The 18837-nt window shown below is 33.2% G+C and overlaps 2 protein-coding genes across 2 annotated transcripts in view; both read right to left on the bottom strand.

Moving 5' to 3' along the window:
• Positions 1 to 9625, bottom strand: part of LOC129804823 (acetyl-coenzyme A synthetase) — a 29094-nt gene extending 19469 nt beyond the window's left edge. Inside the window, exon 1 of the mRNA XM_055852453.1 lies at positions 8708 to 9625. Within this exon, the coding sequence (XP_055708428.1) occupies positions 8708 to 9018 (311 nt within the window). The 5' untranslated portion in view covers positions 9019 to 9625. The remainder of the gene's footprint in view (positions 1 to 8707) is intronic.
• A 5030-nt stretch (positions 9626 to 14655) lies between these two features.
• Positions 14656 to 15685, bottom strand: LOC129804822 (glycine cleavage system H protein, mitochondrial). The gene is made up of 2 exons (XM_055852452.1): positions 15340 to 15685; positions 14656 to 15271 (listed from the first exon to the last, which is right to left on the bottom strand). The coding sequence occupies exons 1-2, from the start codon at positions 15476 to 15478 to the stop codon at positions 14898 to 14900; spliced, it is 513 nt and encodes a 170-aa protein (XP_055708427.1). The 5' UTR covers positions 15479 to 15685; the 3' UTR covers positions 14656 to 14897.
• Positions 15686 to 18837: the final 3152 nt, after the last annotated feature.

Genomic DNA, 18837 nt, shown 5'->3' with positions numbered 1-18837 from the left:
TTAATTAATTAATTTATTTATTGAATTGAACTTTGTGATAATGGAGTTTTATGTTTAAATTGGGTCATGACGTTGTGTTTATCTTTTTTTTATCATTTATCATTATTTTTAATTACTTCTTTTTCATAATTACTTAATGTTTCCACATTACAAATTATAAATGCTGTAATTTTTGGCATTTTTTAAATGAATTCTTACTACAAAAACTTCGAAATTGTACTTCAATTTATGGTAGGGTAAGTGTGCCAAATTTCGGTATAGTTGCATGCAAGCGCCAAAGTCTCAAGTTTAAAATGTAATATCTTAAATTGATTTTTTTTTCATTCCTTCTACTTAAGGAGTGTTGCTTAGAATCTTGTAGACAGTTTATCGTCTTTATTTACCTTAAAATCATTCTCAATACATTTTAAAATGAATAAAAATGTAGACATAGCTTTGATGCCCTATTTCGGCCACCTTCATTCTCATAGTTCCTTGCCCTTCGGGAATTCTTCCAATGTCTTTTTCACGTCATCTCGTTTGTCGAAGTTACACTTTTTGTTATTCTTTTGCATTGTATAATCTCTCTAGAGTATGTAAAAACTAAAAATTTATGGAAATTCGAGGTACAAAAAAAGGGGCCGGAATTGCAAGCTGGCCGGAATTTGGCACACTTACCCTAATACTCCCTCTAAAACCTTTCTAATATAATCTTAAAAGTTATTGTCTTCGCACTTATTCAAAAAAATATCATTTGACTTTGAGCAATAACAGAAACTCTCTGGTTTCTGTTTCAATTTCTATTAAATGTTAGCAAAAGATTAAACTGAGAAGTTAAAATGTTCCGACCTTAGACTTGAAGCTAGAGAGAATGTTGCAACATCTTTGCTGACAACCTGTTCATCATTGAAACTGATTGAACTTATTTGATCAAACCTGTCGCACGTGAGCCTCATTAGAAAGCAATTTGGCATTCTGAACCCTTCGTAAACCGCAATATGTCTTATCTCTAAACCCAATTTCGTTCCATCGCTATCATTTACTTGGCAAATTGTATGTGGATAATGTCTCTAGAACGTATATGATTGACCTCCAAAAGCTGAATTAATGATTTTTCAGTATGAATGATGTGTATTAGTTTTATATAATGATCTTCAGTGGGGGATTCTTGTATTGAGCTGAAACATTTTTTTGCTATTCCACAATATAATTATTTTTTGAAAGTGTCTGTGCATAAATAAACTTGAAAACTCTCAATAAATTTTTAAATTCGCCTTCTGATGGTGTGTGAATAGTTTACAATTCACACATAAACACTTTGTTCAATTTTTTGCCTCACTTCCATTAAATATTTTTGGCACAGAAAGATTTGATGAATAACACCTGAGATCAGTTTACGTTAACATCCGTAACTCATTGGGCTATATCGGTGTCCATTTAACAAATCCATTTTTTGGACACTTTCTCTTGGATTTGTTTGAATATGGTGTTGCCTAGAGATAATTTAAAATTTTGAGAAATCTTTGACAAAATTACCTGTCTTTCCTCTGCCAAATGACCATGATTCATTGTGAGTTTCTCTTCGAAATTGTTATTTAAGCATATCTTTATTAGGTAAATATTTGCACACCGTAACAAATCTATTACGTAAATTCTATCTTATTAATACTAAATGTGTCCTTGTAACAAAGAAAATTCTTTGCTTAAGAATTCCTTCTGGTAGGATATTTCTCCATCCAATTTGTTAGTAGAATGACCGTGAAAGCACAATTTATTGATTGGACAGAAGAGGCGTAAGAGGCTTTGTATTTATGACAAAGAACTCTTCTTGTGAAAAGAATTTCTTGATTTCATGTCAATTTCTTATCAGTAGGTAATTATCTAACTAAATAATTAAAGATTGACCTCCAAAAAAAATTCATCAAATAGTTAAATTTTTTAAAGTGACATAATGATTTTTCAAAATTGTTGACCGTGAAGAACTTGTTAGATTTCAACAAAATTTTAAATCTTATTGATAATAACATGTCGAAAAAATCCTTCAGTGAACCCCAAATTGACTTACAAATTTTATTGAATTTCCATCAAAAGAGTGTCAACAACCACCAAAATAGGCAAAATATTTTGTGAGCTACTTAACATAAGCTTTACATAGTTAATTCTTTACATAAGCGACAAGTAATGAAAGTACATTAACCATATTAACCCATTAAGGATCAAAACATATTCACGACCAAATCACTGTGTCTTTTGAAGGAATTTTTAAGCTATATAAATAAACTAATCAGCTGTATAAAAGTTAAGTGATATAGCATCAGTTCTGTGATACAAATGTTCTTACTTTAAAACTCTTAATAATAATAAATAAAAAAAATAATATAACATACATTTTAAGGTTAAAAATTTCACTATTATCATAGACACAAACCATAAGAACTTATCGAGCAAAACAATTGATTTTATTTTCTCTTTTGACCTACAAAACATTATTTGATACCAGGTGAAAAATATTATATTATAAAATTTAATAAACAAAAATTAATTAATTCACATAATTCACTAAAACGCTGAGAATTTATTTTTATATCCATTTCTTCGATTGATATAAAGGTGTGTATCTCGGCTTATTGACTGTTAATTTCTGGCAGCTAGAATTCTCAAAACCGAAATCTCGAACGTCAAAATCCCGAAAGCCTATCCCGAATGGTCAAGTCCTGAAAAAATCGAAATTATACAGAAGGTATTTATGAAATAATTTCCCAAAACACGCAAAAAATTTTTGCCCCAGAAAGCGCGGATGATGTAGCTACAACATTCTTATCAATTCGGCTTTGGCTTTTGTAATTTTGACCGTTCGGGATTTTGACTTTCAAGATTTTGCTTTAGGGATTTTGGTCCTTTCGAGATTTTGGTTTTTGAAATTTCGACCCTTTCAGAATTTGGTGTTTCGGATAACTTTCAGGTTTTGAACTTCTCGGGATTATGGCATTCAGTATTTTGGCTTTCGAGATTTTGGACCTTACGAGATTTTAACGATCGGGACTTCGGACCTTTCGGGTATTAAGCGTTCGGTATTTCGTGTATTCGGTAGTTTTCTTTCAGGACTTTGACTCTTTCGGAATATTGCTGTTCGGAATTTTGGACATTTCGGAATTTCAACATTCGAGGTTTTGGAATTTTCGGAAATTTAGCGTTCGTTTGACTAATCGGAATTTTGGTTCTCGGAATTTTGATTCTTTTGAGTTATTAGTTTTAGGAATTTCGTCCCTTTCATATTTTGATCATTTTGAGATTTTGGCGTTAGAGATTTTCAACTTTTCGAGATTTCGGCTTTCGAGATTTTGACCGGGACTCCTTGTTAATACATTTTATTAAGATCTTTCTAAAGTTGAAATATTTATTATATCATCATCATCATTCTCAACCGATTATTCCTATTGGGGTCGCGGATATTTATTATTATTAATTGTTTAAAATGTGTTACAAATATTACCCTTTTGATAAAAAGCCTAATAATATTTTATGCTGCAAATAACTGATTCTGTGGAAATAAATAAATAAAATTTATGACTCTCAAAGCGCACTTTAAGCATTTTCTACGACATAGCAATTAAGTTTTCGTTTTCCTTACAATAATATTAAATTTGAAGAAATGTTGTGGATGAAGTAAACTGAAAAAGGAAATATAAAGAATGAGATAAGAAATAATTTAATTTTTTAAAACGGTAAATCTAAGTTATATGGGAATTTGTAGAAAAGTTTTTGCCAAAGTGTGTAAAAATTCATAAAAATCCACAAAGTATTGTCTAAAAAATGTTATTCTGCGAATGGGTTAAAAGTATATTGAAGTTGTTTCATTCAAGGATTTTTGTGTACAGGTGTGAATAGGTATAGATATACTTAGGGCCGTCCATGCCCATTTGAACTTATCTATAGTGACAAAATTACTTTATGAATAAATTAAAAATAAGGACCGCTGTATATGTAATAAAACACAAAAGTATGATTAAACTTTACAATTATAGCATTTTTTATAATCAAAAAATGTTATCTGGAAACTCTTCTTAGCAACAAACTAATCTTACTACGAGACTGGCATTGAATGACGTGCCCTTGAACTTCTTAATTACTACAACAATGTTATTCAAAGTTTCTGATAAAATATTTGAATTATTTATAAACTCTATAGGGGAAATGCTTCTAATTTTGTCCAGTTTCTTATTTTGGACACTTTGAGGATAACATTGGACACTAAAAATAAATTGATTAAAATGATGGATTTTTATTCCAATATTTGATGAATAATGAATTCTATCTAAATATTTGTTCTTTTTGGAAGATTTTGACACTAAATACGTTAAATTTTGAATATGAATTGAGTTGAAATTGCTTTGTTGAAAATTCAGTGTGAGCAATTGCTTACGAGAAATATGACAGAACTTCGTGGCTTACTTCAGTCTTATTTAGTTTTGGTGAAGTACTAACAAAGTTTGTTCGCTGTTTTTGAGTGATATTATTGAATATTCATTGAATATTGTGTTGATTCACGTTACTGATGATTTGTACATTTGACCTGAAGTGAGATTTGCCTTGTGAATTATATTTTTCGTGTGAAAAATGGGAAATTTTTTAAGACATTCACCAGTGAGGTGATGATTCTTATTTTGGACAGGTGTTTTTCTCACGAAATTTCGTGAAGTTTTAGCTTTTGTGATGACTAGGTTGGACAAATGCCTGGAGAAATAAAGGAGCATCATCTCTACGAAAGAGATGCAGTGAGAAATGCCTTGAAAGGCTCCCGGAAAGGGCAGGGAATGAGCAAATCCGCACGTACTTGGAGTACCGAAGTCAACTCACTTTAATGAATGATATGGAAAGTTTCTGGGCTTCTTGTGACATTCCACGTTTCCCTTACATGACCAGGAAGAGGACTTGGTAAGATTGGTTCATAAAATGAAGAACAATGGGCATCCTGTTGAGGCGGATTATCTGTCCAAATTTACAGACAAGTCGTAAAAATTAATAACCAAGTTGTCCAAAATAAGAGTCAAATTCACCTCTACATATCAATTCATTTTTAAACGTATTAAAACTAATTTTAGTAAAAATGAGATGATAAATAGCTTGCCAAGTTTCTAAACAATCCTTCTGAAAAGAGAGTAACAAGAAAAGTCAATTAGTATTGAAAATATGGCACTTCAAACTTATGATATCGATGCTTATATGCAGACTGTCCAAAATTATAAGCACTTCCCCTAGACTGAAATAAAATCATATGTATTTTTAATCGGATTTCCTAAATTGTTCAACACGGATATTTCTATAAGATATCGACCGTCATTTCTAGCAATAAACATTTCATTAATCACTGTTGTAGATGCATTGATAATACATATTTTTGGGATTGAAGCAATTTCTAACAATAATGTTGATAGATTTTGATGATATTTGGTATTAGTTTTTGGATTCCATAGTGTGACTGGTATTATCACTTTAAAGGACTAGTTATTTCTATTATTCTCGTTAGCAGAATTTTTGGGATGTACATAGGACTGATAAAATCAATTCCACAGGGGAATCCCAAAGTCAAAATAGAAATATTGTCAAATTCAATTAACATTGTATTATGACCAGCGCACAATAACTTTTGTTTGTAAACATGTTTTCAAATTTTCCTATGAAAGAGAGCGAGATGACTAGGTCTAGATTTCACTCACTCTCATTGAAATATCAAAAACATGTTTACTAAACAAAAGTTATTATGCTTTGGGCATTATGCCCAACGCACAATAACTTTTGTTTAGTAAACATGTTTTTGACATATCAATTTGGGTGAATGAAACATAGATTTAGTCATCTCGCTCATTCTCATGGAAAATTTTGAAAACATGTTTACGAACAAAAGTTATTGTACGCTGATCATTATGCCCAGCGCACAACAATTTTTGTTTGTAAACATGTTTTCGAAATTTCCCATAAGAGTGAGCGAGATGACTAGATCTCGGTCTCACTCACTCTCATTGAAATGTCCAAAACACGTTTACAAAACAAAAGTTATTGTGCGTTGGCCATTATATTTTACAATCCCAAAAATATGTGTAATCGGAGTATGTAGGATAGGAAGAGTAACTTAAGTAATAGTCAATCGCAGAACTAATCCCACAATGAAACCTCAAGATTAATCGCAAAATATTGCCCGTTAAAATAAATCAACATTGTTAATTTTCATTTTCTACACACAGAAAAATGGAAAATTCTTAAACAGAAACACCCAGGAATTTAATTTCAAATCCCATCCAATGAATGCCAATACCCTAATTCTAAATCCTTGAACATATAGTTTTAGTTGCAATTTGGAACTCCGTAGACATTTTGCATTTTCCAGCTAATGCTGAACTTAAGTTCCAGATCTCTTAACTTGAAAGAGCTAGGGATTCTAGCTGCAATAGACAATTTTAATAATATTTTAGGCATTAATTTTAAAATTCCGCGGTGGGATTGGTTTTGGAATTGACTGTCACTGCAATATTTTCCTATTAAACTTACATACTTTTGGAATTGAAAATCCACAATCCCAATGAAGCAGCAGGGGAGACTGGGGTAAAAAGTCACAAATTGAAAATTTGAAAATTTAATATCTTCCAAGATAAAAGAGATTGCGGCTTGAAATCTTTTCCATAGATAACCTCCATAGACCTCCTTCAATGTCGTAAGTTTCTTAGAATTCGAACAAGGAATTCAGAAAATAAAAAATATTGAAATTTTCAGCCCTATTTTTGAAATGTTTCCTTACAACAGATATCAATTTTTACCTATTTATTTTCCAAAAATTGATGCACTTGTAAGTATTTCCTAAATGATTTGGATTTTTTAAATACGAGACCACTATCTCTATTAGAATTTTATAAAGATTCTTTTATCCAGAAATCCTTTTATTAAAAATGACCACTTGGGGTAAAAAGTAACAAAAGGTATGGAGCAAAAAGTAACAAAGACGGAAGCAATTTCTGACATCTCACGGCGAGAAGAAACATCATATCCGCATATCGCCGCTTTTTGTTTGCATTGGTCAAACGATTAGCAGACTCTTGTGTTTTTTCTTTTTCTAAAATAGCTTGAAAAGCGCTTTTCTCGTTCAGATAGAGAAAACTGTGTTTTAAAAAGATGTAGAGGAATAAATGTTCTATAAAAATATGTCACCTAGCTATTTTTTAAATTTGTAAAACCTCGTAATAAAGCAAATCAAAATGTGATAATATCCCATAAGGTAAAGTGGTATAAGTTGGACAGTGGTACAACTTGGACAATGGTACAATTTGGACAAGGCTTTTTGTCTTTTGTAAATTTAATAAAACATTTATTTATTTATTTACATTTGTATATACTCCCTTAAATGTTAAATTGTTTGCTTGGGGCATTAATAAATGTTTTTTTTTATTATTATAAATTTAGTATACTTCATTTTTATTTGTATAATTTTATTGCTTCAGTTTTATAATTTGGTTCCTTGTGCTTAAAAACAAATTTTGTACTGTATTTATCAAGAAAAAAAGCCATGTCCAACTTGTACCAGCAAATTGTCCAACTTGTAACACTAATTCCAAATTATATCACTTTACCCTACCTGGTACTATTTGCCCCAGCATTTTTGAGAATGGTCACAAAATTACCTTTTAGAAAACAGCTCGATAAATGTATTTCCTTACAAAATAGAGGAAAATTACTTTCACAAAGTTGTAGAGCAGTAAATTTCCTATAAAACTGCACTAATTAGAAATTTCTGGGGCGCTAGGGTAGCTTGTAAAAAAATAAAATAACCGTTTTGTTACTTTTTGCCCCAGTCTCCCATATTTATTGAATTCACTAAAATCTTGGGATTGATTTTGGGATTCCACAAGGGAACTGAATTTGTCATATTGTGGGATTAAGTATCAATTGGGTATCAATAGGGGCACTTTTCCTATCCCATTTGGGGATTTTCTAAACTAAATTCAATTGATTATTATAAATTAAAAATCAATTTAAGTTGTACACCCTCAAAATACATAGATTTAGAACTAATAAGCTTTATCAAGCATTACCGATTGATTTTAATGTTTTAGGATTTTGGGATTGGTTCCTTCACGTTCTGGGATTGACTCATCATTACATAGTGGGATTCATTCTCATATTGTGGAATTGATTCCATCGTTTTCTCATTAGTCCAATAAAATAAAATGAAGAATCAATTGACCTGAATTTTAATTATCTCACGAGGCATATTCGTCATAATATTATTTACTATCTCACAAAACACTGGAATTTTTGTGGTACTCTACACAAAAATCTGTTAGCATTCACTATCTCACTGTTCTTTCTCCCAAATGGCTTTCAAATAATAAAAGCGACTGATGATGTAATTCTGAGTCTGGTGATAGCAGCAAAAAATGAATTCTCTGGGAAAGATGAGCGTAAATTTTTGGGCAAAGTTAGCACAAATGCGCTAATTCAATGAGTCTCAATTAGAGATAAAGTCTAGATATCTCTTGAAGGAAAGTTAAGATTTTGGGACACTAATTGAGAGCCAATTTTCTGTATAGTGTTTAAGGTATAATCGTGGGTGTGAAATCAATAAACAAATTCACTTTGTTTATTTCCACTTGAATGGGGGAGTTGCAAGAATTTTGGTGAAAATGGCAGAAAAGGTTTTTGCGATGTGTGGAAGTCGTGGAAAAATCAATAAACTTACCAGTAGTACGCAATACTGTCTCCATGTCCGTTCTTGATATTCCTGTCTAGGAGATTGTAGCAAATATTGGTTGAGGCTCCTTCCATCCATTTGATGGACACTGGTCCATTGGAGATATCAAAGTTGTACTGGCAGAATTTGGCGGGATCTGCCGGAGTTTCCCAATGAAATTGCTTGGCAATGTTACCCCAGAACTGGGCAGGATTCTCAAGGGACTGCTCATGGAGTTCCCTGTACTGCTCCAGGCTGGACACATAGGCCGACCGACTGATAGCCGGATTGGGTTCATACACTGTCTTCTCAGATGGCATTTTTCCACCCACTTTCACACACCCTCGCACTTTTTTCTTCCCTGATCAATAACTTAGTCTTTGTCCTGAAGGTCCTTCCTACGTCCTCTAGGAAATACCCCTCTGAAGCCTTCTTCCCTGAAACACCTAAACACTGGGGCTACCACGAGGTCACAGACGTTATTCAAAAGCTCTTAAACACTTAACACAAACACAAAGGCAGTCTCTGGGAGGTGATTAGATGTTGGTTGAATTTGGGCAAATGGCAGAGACTTGTGGAGCAGCACAACACTGCTCAATGACTTGTGGCTAGCGACTGACTCGAGTCTCTCTGGCCAGAGAGTACTTTGGTGGGGAAATCGCGTGAGGATTCTCTCCACTCTCGTGGCGCATGACGCAAAACGTGTTCACCAGAACTTGGGTTGGTGCTTCCCAAGGAGGGGTCAGAGGCAGGTTTTTTTCGGGTAGTGTCGGTATATCGTGATTCCCAAGGTAGTACCCTCTGTCTCTGTCTAAGATATTGTCGCGTGGTCATCATGTGATGACGAAAGAGTTCATCCTCGTTCAGAGAGTCAACTTCCCGCCAAATTTCAGCAAAGGATGCATCCCGCCAATCTCATGAGTTTAATGAACCATTTAATGGAAAACTACGTGATACCATCACAGATTTTGCGCGAAAATGACTAAAATTAGACTAACCGATTGAAAATATTTATTTTCCAAGAATCTGGCGAAATGTTTCAGAGTAATGGTCATCCATTCAGATTTTATGGCCAAGAAAACTGAGAAAATTCATTTGGAATTAGCCGTGAAAAGCACAAGCATTTTTACTTGGAATAAGACTACAAAAATTTGCAAAAGAAATTATTTAACTCACAGAAAAAGGGATAGAACAAAAAAGGAAAAAGGTCAAGATTTATGCCTTTTACATATTACCTTTAAATAATTAAGAGACTTCCGGAAACGTCACCACGACTAATTTAATACTTAAAATTTATTCTTTGAGTACGAAAATTTTGCTTTATTTCATTTTTAAAACAAATTATTAAATTACACCTTCGATTTCAATTTTAATTAGGATCCAAATGGGTGTTACTTGGTTTTGTAACTTGGAACTCAATGAGTTGTTGTGAGAGAAGAAAATCTATCATAATAGCATTTCCCTACTAGAATAGCCATTATGGGGAAGTGGGGCACTTTTGAAATAGAGATTTTTCACCTATTTTAAAATTCAATTAAGTCTTATCATAATATAATTTAGCTTCTCAATCTGTTTGTGCAAATAAATTATATCACGATAAGGCTCAATTTTATTTATAAATAGGTGAAAATCCCAATTTCAAAGCTGCCCCATTTTCAAATGTGCCCCACTTCCCCCTAATTCAGAGCCGTGGGTCAAAAAGACTAAAGAAAAAACTGAATATTTTCTCAGAATTTCTTTTTCAACATAAACTATATATTTTCTGAAATTTTCTTTTAAAAAAAAAATCAAAATTCAATCAGTGGGACCTGATTTTTTGGGGATTTTTTTTTATAAAAAACTTTTTGATGGACAAGATTTTCATATAGGTTCGTCTGAAATTAAAAACGTAAATATTTTCTATTAGCTGATGAGTTAAAATCGTTACTTGAACGGTGGTCACAAGACGAAACGTTGTGTAAATTCGTCTAAAATGGTATTTTTTATATGAAATTGTCCCAAAGATTCAAATTTCATTTTTTTTCAAAAATCTTTAATTCAAGATCGAGTTTAACTCATCAGCAAACAGAACATATTTGGTTTTAATTTTTTCTTTGTAAATTTGGGAGAAATAGGGTAAAGTGATATAATTTGGAAATAGTGTTACAAGTTGGACAATTCGCCAGTACAAGTTCGACATGGCTTTTTTCTTGATAAAAACAGTACAAAATTTGTTTTTAAGCACAAGGAACCAAATTATAAAACTAAAGCATTAAAAATATACAAATAAAAATGAAGCACTAAATTTATCAAGACAAAAAGCCCTGCCCAAATCGTACTATTGTCCAACTTGTACCACTGTCCAACTTGTACCACTGTCCAACTTGTACCAATTTACCTTATGCTGTTTTTTTAAATCTTTAACTAGTCTTTTTATATAGAAAAGCCTTGTCAAGCTTTATGCAATATCTCGTGAATTGCATTATCATTTTTCGATTTACATTTCAAAATTTGTCTACTACCTTAGCTTTACAAAATGAATTTTAAATGATCGAAATCGCATAAGCAGATTTCTGGAAAATTTAAAAATATCAGAAGATTTTTGAAAATATCAATTTTCTCTGCATTGTAGTATCCTGAAAACTAAGGTACGGGGAGGTGGGGCTACCTTGATTAGTAACTGGGTTTCATCATAATGTAATTTGGATAAACAAATTAATTGTGGATCTAAATAAAATAATTGTAAGGACCAGCTTCATTTAGAAATAAGTGAAAAAGTCGTATAACAATCTAGCCCCACCTCTCACTACCGTCAGAATAATTTTTTTTAATTACAATTTCTCAAATAGCTCAACAAAATGAACCTAAAGTTATTGAAAAATCTTAGGGTAAGTGTATCAAATTTCGGCATAGTTATAAATATGTAAGCGCCAAAGTCGTTTGAAACGTAATACTTTTAATACAAATTGATTTTTTTTTGTTATACTTTTATTTTTAAGGAGTGTTGCTTGGAACCTTTATAGACAGTTTATCGTCTTTGTTTTCTCTAAAATCCTTCTTAATACATTTTAAAATTAATAAAAATATAGACATAGCTCTTTAAGTAGTATTTCGGCTGCTCTGATTCTCTCCTTGCCCTTCCGTAATTATTCCAACCAAAGTCTTTTTGACATAGGGGGAAGTGCCCATGCTTTACTACACGGTCCCAAGGTTTACAATGACTAAATTTTTCGTATGTTTTTCAATAAATGTGACTCATTTCTTCCATATTTTAATAACTAGACGAAAGTGTCCTGTTTTTAAAATATATTGCGGAGTCGTATTTATTCAGAAACATAGAAAAAAATTAGTCAATGTAAAGCTTGCCACCGTGCAAAGCATGGGCACTTTCCCCTATTCTCGTTTATAGAAGCGACATTTTTTGTTATTTATTGAATTGTGTAATCTCAGAGTATGAAAAAGAAACTAAAAATTCATGAAAATTTGAGGAATAAAAGAAGTGACCGAAATTGCAAGCGGACCGAAATTTCGTAGTTACCCTACTTTACTGCTCTAACTCAGAGATATCAGAGGGCAAATTTTTGAAACTCCCACTCGTCCCACTCACACCCGCGAGCTCTTTAGTGACCGAGAGAAATTGACTCACTCACTTTTATGCATAGTAATTGGGGCATAAAGTGTTCTATTTAAGTGGGAAAATTATTGGAAGATCGAAAAAACACAGAAAAATGCACAATTTTGTGTGCACTTTTTCAAAAAATCTTTAAAAAATATACTTTATTTTCATCGTAGGTTCTTGATATGTTTACAAGAGTTATAGGGGATGAAATTACGCGTCATTTTAGCTTTATTTGACTACCACCGGATAATTAGGACCGGAGATATAAATTTTTGAGTTTTAGAAAAGAGCAAAAAACTAAAAATGCATTTTTAAAAAAAATCTAGACGTAACCCGGACAAACGGACTTCAGATTTGAGACCCTTAAATGACCCTCTAACAAGTTTAGGCACTCTCGTCAAAGACGGCTACAACGTGTCGCACAGTGTTATCAAATGAAGCAGATATGCTCAAATTTGCCATGCTTTATCTCAGTTGTGAAGTTATTTTGCATTATTAAAGGGCTTTCATGAAATTTACAGTTAATATGAGCATGTAAACTTAATATGAGTATGCAGGTAAACAAAAAATCGTTGCATTTCAAACAATTTGATGCCCGAATTTCTTTCTAATTCGGGTGACTTTTCGGTCCCAAATGCCCGAATTTGAGAGAGTCTATTTCTACTGTATTACGACCATAAGTCGCCATCTTAAATTTTTAAAGCTCAAAGCTTAGCCACTCTAGAGGGCCTTTTTCAATCGATTTGGTTAAATTTAGATTTTTTAGGCAGGGCTTAAAATCAGTAATTAATCAATGAAATATTTGTAAATTTATTACCTCTATCGTAGTTACATTTTTTGCTTGTTCTTATGTTTGTAACCCATGCCAGAACATTCTAAAATGCAAATTTCCAACTTACTAATTTTTGATTTTAAAATGCTTTTATGATTTAATTTAAAACAAAAACAGCATCACTTATTTTCAGTATGAGCATAAGCTGTCAATCTTGTAAGAATCGGTCAAATGAATAAATGAGCCATTGCCGCTCTGAATATGGATAGGGAAGTGAGCGTGTAAGGTAAAATCGAAAACGCATGCTTCATGCGTCACCCAAAGCTTCAAAACCTTCCCCTATACTTTGTGTTCCAGACTAAGTTTCAGGTATTTATTGCTTTTTTTTGCAATTACTAAAGAAAAAACTGAAGGAAATTTTGTAAGAAACCTCAGCTAAAACATGTAAAATAATAATAACATGTTTAAAATCATAAAATACTTAGAATCCCTCAACGTCCTCTGATGGGCTCAAATTTGAAAGCTTTCAAAGCTTCAGCCAATGGAAGAACACGAAAGGATTAAAATAATTCAATTGCAACGTAAATGATATTTATTAGAATCAAATAAATATTATAAAATTAATTTCAATTTCAATTCAATTTGAAGTTTATTTCATGCCTAAATTTAAATAATATTTTTGGTTTGGTCAGTTAAAAAAAGGATAAAATATTTCACACTTTCTTCTGCTATAAATATTGTAAATTTCACAGTTTTTAATTAATAAAAATAACGAAATGTCGTAGACATAAAATTAACTTACCTGCGCAATTAAGATCGTGATGAAACCCTTTCTCAATTCTAGTAAAATATAATATTAATCACTTCTTTGTCCAATTTATGAGTAATTGAACAGATTTCCAGCTAATGCATAAATCCCAATTTTATTGCCCTGACACAGCGCAGTGATATCACCTCTCTCCGCCGCAAAGTAATTACTTATCACTCGGGAGGATGCCAAAGTTTAACTCTTTTATGACGAAATTTAGGAGCTTCGAGTGCAAAACATTTTTTTTTATTATTGAACGTGCCCTCTAAAAATTTGTTTGCGTGAGTCCAGAAATATCTCTAGTTCAAGGTTGTGCTAATTGTAAATTAATCAGAAATCTAAATTCTGCTCAGGTATCCAGCGAAGGTGTGTCTCTCATCAGTGGCAAAGAAATCACCGTGGAACTGAATTAGGAGACATTATCGTACGATCCTGATAAGATGGAGGAATTTTGCGAAAATGTGACGATCTCAGTGGATTTTTTTTTATTCCTGGCGATCAAAGTCATCGGAGATGATATTGACCTGACCGGGGAAAAAATTTGTTTGGAGTCCGACTGAGACAGTTGAGGTCAAGAGGACCAGTTGAGCATGTAATTGTCAGCATGGGTGTTATATAAAGCCAGGGAAGGTCAAGATGGGAAGTATATTTGGGAAAGAGTGGAGAGAGAGAGAGTTTAGAGATGACCCACCAGGAATTGCGAGATTGTGATTGTCTCGCAGTTCCCAGACGCGCAATTCCCGGACTTCAGTGCCCTTATCGTAAGCAATAAAAGCCAGTTTATCTCGTATTTATGAATTTTAATACAACCGAGTTACAATTGTGGCTAAAATCAGGGAGCAATATTACGTAACTAGGAATCAAATGAAAAAATTGCAGCAGTTTATCAGTTTATGTTTGAACTGTCTTTCGCCCTGGAAGCAGGGTTGATAAGCTTTGGTGGACGAGCTACTTGTGCCGAGATGGCACAACAACTCTCCTGGCGACAAATGAATCTATCCCGGATAACAGTATCAAAAGCTCAGTGATCCTCATTCTTGAGGAATTCCTTATACTGTTTCTCATCCATCAGGGCATCAACTTCTTCAGGTTTGCTCAGTTCCACCCGGAACAGCCATCCCTTGTCATAGCATGATGTATTAATGAGACTAGGAGTATCCTCAACAGCTGTATTCTTCTCTGTCACCTTTCCGGACACCGGTGAGTACAATTCACTGGCTGCCTTCACACTCTCCAGAGCTCCACATTCATCCTTCTGGCTGAGATTTGTACCAACATCCGGCAACTGAGCATAAACCACATCCCCAAGTGCCTCCTGGGCATACTGTGAAATCCCTACAGTACCCACTGTTCCCTCAACAGATACCCATTCATGTTTATCCGTGTATCTTCGGTCTGGAAGTGCCCCAGAAAAACCTAACCTCAATCCCATGTTTTTACGATTTTCCCAGAATTTTCCTTACCTGCATGGCAGATAGTTTGTAGACTGAAAGAGCGGGATACCACAGCTGCAGCTGGAGCATGTGATTTGACCAGAAAAACCCTTCCCGGACCCCTAATAGCTACCCGGCATGCCCTAACCATTGACTGACACAGCACCATTTTCACTCGAGATTTTCTCCACAATTTTCTACCAAGATTAAACCAAACACTGTTCCCGGCACAACTGCTGGTCCACAAATGATCACTCGGACGCAGAATTACGCTGTTTTCATCCCGAGGATATAAATAAATTGAAAATTCTCTGCTGCCTCTTTTTGATAAGAAAATTGTCAACTCACTCACACATTCAAACCCACAGAGCTTTTCGCAACTCAGCGATTTCGCGGGAAAAAGTATCGCTCAGTTTGAATAGTAACCGCCATGAACATGCTGCCCCAAAATCCCCAAAATTCCCCAGAACCCCAAAACATCCTCCCTTACAGGATATGGAAGATATCTCCTGAAATACTTATCCCAAGTCTCAATAGAAACATATTTTCGCAATCGTGCAACACATAACTGTGTTATCGCTGAGAGGTCAGTATTTAAGTTGATCTGACCTCTTATCAGTGATCTGCGAAGGCAACCTCTTTGCAGGGGGGCATCCTGCTATCGCAACAGTGTCTGACACGTTTCCACAAATGTTCGATGTTCTGTGGCTTTTTGCTTCGGTCACAAAAAGATGATAAGTCCAATGGGAACGCTGTGTGATGATCTTTGACAAAATTGAGGAATATTTCATGAAACATTGGGTAATATATTACCCAAAAAACTTTCGTTAATAAATTGTATTTGGAATTATTTGTAAACTCTGAGCCAAAGGATTGATTATAGAAGCGTTCTTATAGTTTACTCTTGTTGAAAATTTTATGAAAAAAAATTACCAGACTAATATAGGGTAAAGTGTGCTAAATTTCGGCATAGTTGCTTGCAAGCGCCAAAGTCTTAGGTTTTAAATGTAATATTTTTAATACAAATTGAATTTTTAGTTGTTACTTCTTTTTAAGGAGTGTTGCTTGGAATCTTGTAGACAATTTATCGTCTTTATTGCCTTTAAAATCATTCTTAATGCATTTTTAATATGAATAAAAATGTAGACATAGCTTTGGTGGCCTATTTCGACCACCTTGGTTCTCATAGTACTGTGTCCTTCCGGAATTCTTGCAAAGTATTTTTCACATCATCTCGATCGTAGAATGGACATTTTTTGCTACTATTTTGCACTGTTTGTTCTCTAGAGTTTACAAAAATTAAAAATTCATGGAATTTTGAGGAACAAAAGCGGTGGTCGAAATTGCAAGCTGGCCGAAATTTGGTACACTTACCCTAGTGCTATTATAAGGAAGAATGAACATTTCTTTTAGCACTTTACTGTTCTCAAGTGTTTCTTCTCAACCAACACAAAGAAAAAGTCGACAAATGCATAAACACTTGAGAACAGTTAGTGCTAAAAAATACATCTTCATTTTCCATTAAACCTTTCGTCTCTTTTGGGACTCTGAGTACCCAAAGCAGCATATGAATGTTCTATGAAAAACATTGTTTTTTAATTATTCAGAACTGATAAACATCCTATTCTTGTGGATGATTACAAACTATAAGGATGTCCAAATGTAAGATATTTTTTGTAGCACCTTAATTAATTCCTGAGCTTAGATATTTTTGATTAAAAAATGGTGAAATTGGATTGCAGCATATGCTGCGGTCCGGAATGAGTTAAAAGAATGATGTTCTGGAGAAAAGCGGACATATTTTCTAACATTCCTAAACATTTTCCCTCAAATTAAAAGTGAAAAAGGTACATGTTTCTCCTGAACATTTTTTAGCACTTTACTGTTCTCAAGTGGCTCTGCATTATCGACTATCTTGACTCTTTTCCCCAGTCCTCGTGGTGTTCTAAAACCATCAAACGTTCGCGATAAGAACCATAATGGTGCTATTCCAATGAAAAAGTGCCATGTTTTTTAGCACATTACTGTTCTCAAGTACTAAAAAAGACCACGTTTGTTCCCATACGTCATTTCAAGGAAAATAATGAGTAAAGTATATTAATGCTGCTCACCGACTTTTCACCACTGAGAATTCATGCGAAAACTCATGAAAAACCCGGGAAAACCCGCGGTTGAGGTAAAAGTTGCCAACTCCCGACCATCCAACTCGGAAATCCGAAATCGGTGTAAATATTATGCTTTTTAGGTATATTAAGAGTTAAAGTTACCCTTTTTTATGTTAATTTTACACTTAAAAAGGTGTAAAATTAACATTAAAAAATGTTGATATATTTTATACCTAAAAAGTGCTAAAGTTACGAGGAAAAAAAGTTAATCGCACCCTCTTTTTTTCTCGGTGATCATAACCTAAAAGATTGTATTTTATAGAATTAAACACGTCAATTTCTTCCCTTGAAGTACATTTTAATGAATATATGACCTAAATAAAAGTAGTTTAATGGAGATACTAAATATCTTGAGATATTTAGCTCGCTGAAAAGAAAACTAAATAATTTTATTCAATACTTAGATTTTAATTAAATTTATTAGATAACATGAATTTGTATGCTCCCTATGAAACCTTAATAAATTTCTTTGGCTGTAGTAGAATGTGCACCTTTATGGAAAAATTGAAAGTAAAACCCGAATTGAGAAGAAGAGTTTATGAGCCATCTTAATACCTAGAACAAAATTTATAGTAATAACTTTTGATAATTTATGAGTTAGTGATCAACATGGAATTTTACTTTATTGTTTGAACTCTTTCATTAACCAGTTTATTTTTACTAATCAAAAATAATATCTATTTTCTAATTCTTTTATTTATTAGAATCCTTAATTTTGGGTTATGCTTACAAATTTAGATTATACATTAGGGCGTTTCAACTAGGAAAAAATTTTTTTGGCACTATTCTCACGGTGCTGTATTTGATGAGACAAGAAAGTTTTTCTTCTACGACCATATGATCAGACGCTGTTTAGAGGTGGCTGAACGACCCTCTCTGTAGAACAAATTTCTGATTTTACCGGATTTTACACTACAGAGAGGGTCGTTCAGCCACCTCTAAACAGCGTCTGATCATATGGTCGTAGAAGAAAAACTTTCTTATCTCATCAAATACAGCACCGTGAGAATAGTGCCAAAAAATTTTTTTCCTAGTTGAAACGCCCTATTATACATAGATAATTTATTATTTTATAAATTAGTATAACATTTAATAACTTAGAACTTAGAACTTTTGACTACTGAAAACTATATCGTTCTAGGTTACGTATTTTTTAATACAGTAGTAGAGTTTCTCAAATCTGAATCTCTCAAATTCGAACGACGTTTGGATTCAAAATGTGAATTTTGGGGTTATGTTAAAAAATTCGTATTGTGGATGATTGAAAATCATATTTCTGTGCTGTTTCCTGAATATTTACACACATTATGATCGTATAAAATGAAAAGGGAACTACTAAATTTAGTAAAGTATGTTACTACTA

This window comes from Phlebotomus papatasi, chromosome 2 (assembly GCF_024763615.1).
Source record: "Phlebotomus papatasi isolate M1 chromosome 2, Ppap_2.1, whole genome shotgun sequence".
Taxonomy (NCBI): domain Eukaryota; kingdom Metazoa; phylum Arthropoda; class Insecta; order Diptera; family Psychodidae; genus Phlebotomus; species Phlebotomus papatasi.
The sequence above is the reverse complement of the archived record's forward strand: the minus strand, read 5'-3'. Positions and strand labels throughout refer to the sequence as shown.